The sequence below is a fragment of the Symphalangus syndactylus genome, chromosome 12, assembly GCF_028878055.3.
Source record: "Symphalangus syndactylus isolate Jambi chromosome 12, NHGRI_mSymSyn1-v2.1_pri, whole genome shotgun sequence".
Taxonomy (NCBI): Eukaryota; Metazoa; Chordata; class Mammalia; order Primates; family Hylobatidae; genus Symphalangus; species Symphalangus syndactylus.
Window position 1 is genome coordinate 133,510,702 of NC_072441.2, and position 3,956 is coordinate 133,514,657.

Below are 3,956 nucleotides of genomic sequence, written 5' to 3' on the forward strand. Positions count from 1 at the left end.
AGTACAAATTAAGAGTCTCCCACCTGGGCCAAGTCAATTTACTTCCCTGGATTTCTATTTTCCTTAAAATGGGATTAATTATGACCCTTATTTTCTGGGGTCATGGTGGAAATGAAATGAGATAATTTATTTGAAAGTTTAATCAGCTGAATCTCTGGTAAGATGTCTGGAGAAGAGACTTTGGAAAAGCCCCTGGGGTAAGATGTCTTCAGAGGATGATAGGAGATTCACAACATCCATCTAGACTCTCATCTTCTTTGGTAGATAGGAGTAGCTTAGTAAAAGTTTGCACTTGAGAAATGTTTGCACTTTTAAAATGTTACTCTGTGTGTGGAGGGGACACTGGATGAAGTTAACTCCAGAGTCAGCTGAGAGGCAACTACAGGCTTCTAGGCAAGAGATGATAGTGGGCTGGATTAGGATAGAGTCAAGAGGGATGGAGAAGGAGGGTATGTGGGGATTGGAATTTGAGCTGAGATGAACCCCTGACCTATTAATTTTTTTGCAGGATCCCATACTAAAGATCTAGTTCAGTCATCAGGCAACAGCAAAGAGATGGATTCCAGTCTCCTCCAGGCAATTGAGGAAATTGAGAATTTTTTCCAGCGTCTCTCTGAGCGACATACAGAACAGGCAAAAACCCCAGATGCACCAGAACCAAACAACTGCATGCCTCTGACTGCCCATGCTGAGGAGAGCCAACATGAGTCAACCCAGAGCAAGACGATGCCTCCCTTGGGGCCCACAATGATGACTTCTGCATGCACTAACATCCCTGGGACAGTTCTCGCCCAGGACCTAACAATGCACCCTCTTAAAGCCCTTGAAGACCTAAGTGAGACTTATTCCATGGGCCAGAAAGTGACTTCCTTTGATCAGATAAAACACACAGCAGGCTCCCAGATGACAGATGTTACTGACATCCCAAAGTCATCACCCACTGATTGCCAGAAGACAACCATCACTGCAAGCAACACGACAATCTCCAATGAAAGTAGCCAGCTGAACACCCCAAGTAGTGACCAGACCCTCAATAAGAGTCAGATACCAGCCCTGCATGGAGATCAGATGAAGACCCTCAGTGATAACCAGACTCTCTGTGGGGACCAGGTGACCTTCAGTAGTGACCAGACCCTCACTGATGGTCATACAGTGACTTCCAGTAGCGATGAGACCCTCTCTGGGAGCCAGATGACAACAAGTCTAAACCTCTATGGAGGGCAAATGATGACTTCCATTGATAACCAGACCCTCTGTGGGGAGCAGATGACAACCTCCAGTGGTAACCAGGCCCTCTACGGGGGCCAGATGACGACCTCCACTGGTAACCAGATCCTCTACGGGGGCCAGATGACGACCTCCACTGGTAACCAGGCCCTCTACAGGGAGCAGGTGACGACCTCCACTAGTAACCAGACCCTCTGTGGGGAGCAGGTGATGACATCTACTGGTAATCACATGCTCTACGGGGGGCAGTTGACGACCTCCACTGGTAACCAGACCCTCTACAGGGAGCAGGTGACGACCTCCACTGGTAACCAGACCCTCTGTGGAGAGCAGATGACGACCTCCACTGGTAACCAGGCCCTCTACAAGGAGCAGATGACGACCTCCACTGGTAACCAGACCCTCTACGGGGGGCAGATGACAACCTCCACTGGTAACCAGACCCTCTACGGGGGGCAGATGACGACCTCCACTAGTAACCAGACCCTCTACGGGGGCCAGATGACGACCTCCACTAGTAACCAGACCCTCTGTGGGGAGCAGATGACGACCTCCACTAGTAACCAGACCCTCTACAGGGGGCAGATGACGACCTCCACTAGTAACCAGACCCTCTACGAGGGGCAGATGACGACCTCCACTGGTAACCAGACCCTCTACGGGGGGCAGATGACGACCTCCACTGGTAACCAGACCCTCTACGGGGGGCAGATGACGACCTCCACTGGTAACCAGACCCTCTACGGGGGGCAGAATATGATGACCTCCACTAGTAACCAGACCCTCTATGGGGGGCAGAATATGATGACCTCCACTAGTAACCAGACCCTCTACGGGGGGCAGATGACGACCTCCACTAGTAACCAGACCCTCTACGGGGGGCAGAATATGATGACCTCCACTAGTAACCAGACCCTCTATGGGGGGCAGAATATGATGACCTCCACTAGTAACCAGACCCTCTACGGGGGGCAGATGACGACCTCCACTAGTAACCAGACCCTCTACTGGGGGCAGAATATGATGACCTCCACTAGTAACCAGACCCTCTATGGGGGGCAGAATATGATGACCTCCACTAGTAACCAGACCCTCTACGGGGGGCAGATGATGACCTCCACTGGTAACCAGACCCTCTATGGGGGGCAGAATATGATGACCTCCACTAGTAACCAGAACCTTTACGGGGGGCAGAATATGAACTCCATTGATAACCAGGCCCTCTATGGAGGCCAGATGGCAACATATAGTGGCAACTCGACCCTCTCTGGGGACCAGATGCTGACTCTTCAGGTGGGCAATATGACAACGCTCACTGATGACCACAGCTTTTATGGGGGATATATGATGTCCCATCCGTTCTCATCATTGCCATACCCAGGATTCCTATGCTCGTCAAGTTCCCATTTGATTCAAGGACAACTCCCAGAAAAGCAGAAGACGCAGAGCTGCCAGTTCTGGAAGAATCCTGAGGTTTCAAAGCCCTATGTCTGCACTTACGAGGACTGCAAGATGTCTTATTCAAAGGCTTGCCACCTCCGAACCCACATGCGCAAGCACACTGGTGAGTGAGGGCCCAGGAACAGGGGTGAGGGGCAAGTGGCTACAGATTTGTGCCTTTACAAAGCCCTGGGAGCATTTGAGATTGCTGCCACTTCTTTTAAGCCAGGGATTCAAGAAGATTCTATAATAGAAAAGGTTGGCACCTTCAGAAGGGTGGATAAAGCAGTCCTAGGGACAGGCTCTAGGCCTGGACCACAGCCAGGCTGGCTATAGCCTTTAGTGGTGTTGACTGCTGGTTTGATGGGAATAAGTGGAGGGATTTCTTTGGCCTCTTGCAGGTAGATGTTCTTGACGCTATTTCTACCGGGACCGTCACTTCATAGTGACAGGGCCCCCAGGCCCCACTTCCCTCATCCTCCTTATTCCCCCCACTAACTTGCCTGCCAATAACTGTCTCTCCTCCTGTTTTTTTTTTTTTCTTCCTTTCCTCTTCTTCCCTTCTTCACAGTTTTCCTCTTGTCCCTCCAGCTTTCATGGCCCTCATTTCCCTCCTCCTTCACTCACCTCCCCCACTCCCGTCTCCTCTGGCACTCCCTCTCCCACTCCAACTTGTTCAAAAACTTTTTCTTGTTCACTTTCAATGTCCCTGCCCTACCTCACCCTGATGTATGACAGGTCTCTCTCTCTCTCTGTTTGGTCCAGGGGAGAAGCCCTATGTATGCGATGTAGAGGGATGTACGTGGAAATTTGCCCGCTCAGATGAGCTCAACAGACACAAGAAAAGGCACACTGGAGAAAGGCCCTACCTGTGTTCAATATGCAGCAAGAATTTTGCAAGATCTGATCACCTAAAGCAGCACGCAAAGGTCCACAACATTCGCCCAGGATTATGAACCCTTCAGCCCATGAGGAAATGTGTACAGCTAAAAGATTCTCCCTATTGAGTTTGTTTCCCTTGAACAAGCTCCCCTATTTCCCTATGCCAGTAGCTAGTAGGTGCTTAATATTATTCATAAGTTTTCTAAAATATACAAAGAAAGTAGGTATGCGTTTTCATATAAAAACTGGATGACTTTCAACTTGAAACCGGAAGCACTCTTCATTCATTCCTCTCTCAGGGTAATAGCTTTTATCAGCATGCTGTGAATCCTTCTAGATCTTACTCTGTATTTACCTGTATGTGTACTTTTAAAAATGTATCTATGTAGGTGATTGAGATTGATATG

The 3,956-nt window shown here is 49.4% G+C and overlaps 1 protein-coding gene across 1 annotated transcript; it reads left to right on the forward strand.

Annotated features, from left to right (window-relative positions):
* The first annotated feature begins 522 nt into the window (after nt 1-522).
* Nucleotides 523-3,623, forward strand: KLF18 (KLF transcription factor 18). The gene is made up of 2 exons (XM_055255002.2): nt 523-2,791; nt 3,433-3,623. Exons 1-2 carry the CDS (start codon nt 556-558, stop codon nt 3,621-3,623), a joined length of 2,427 nt encoding a protein of 808 aa, XP_055110977.1. The 5' UTR covers nt 523-555.
* The last annotated feature ends 333 nt before the right edge of the window (nt 3,624-3,956 follow it).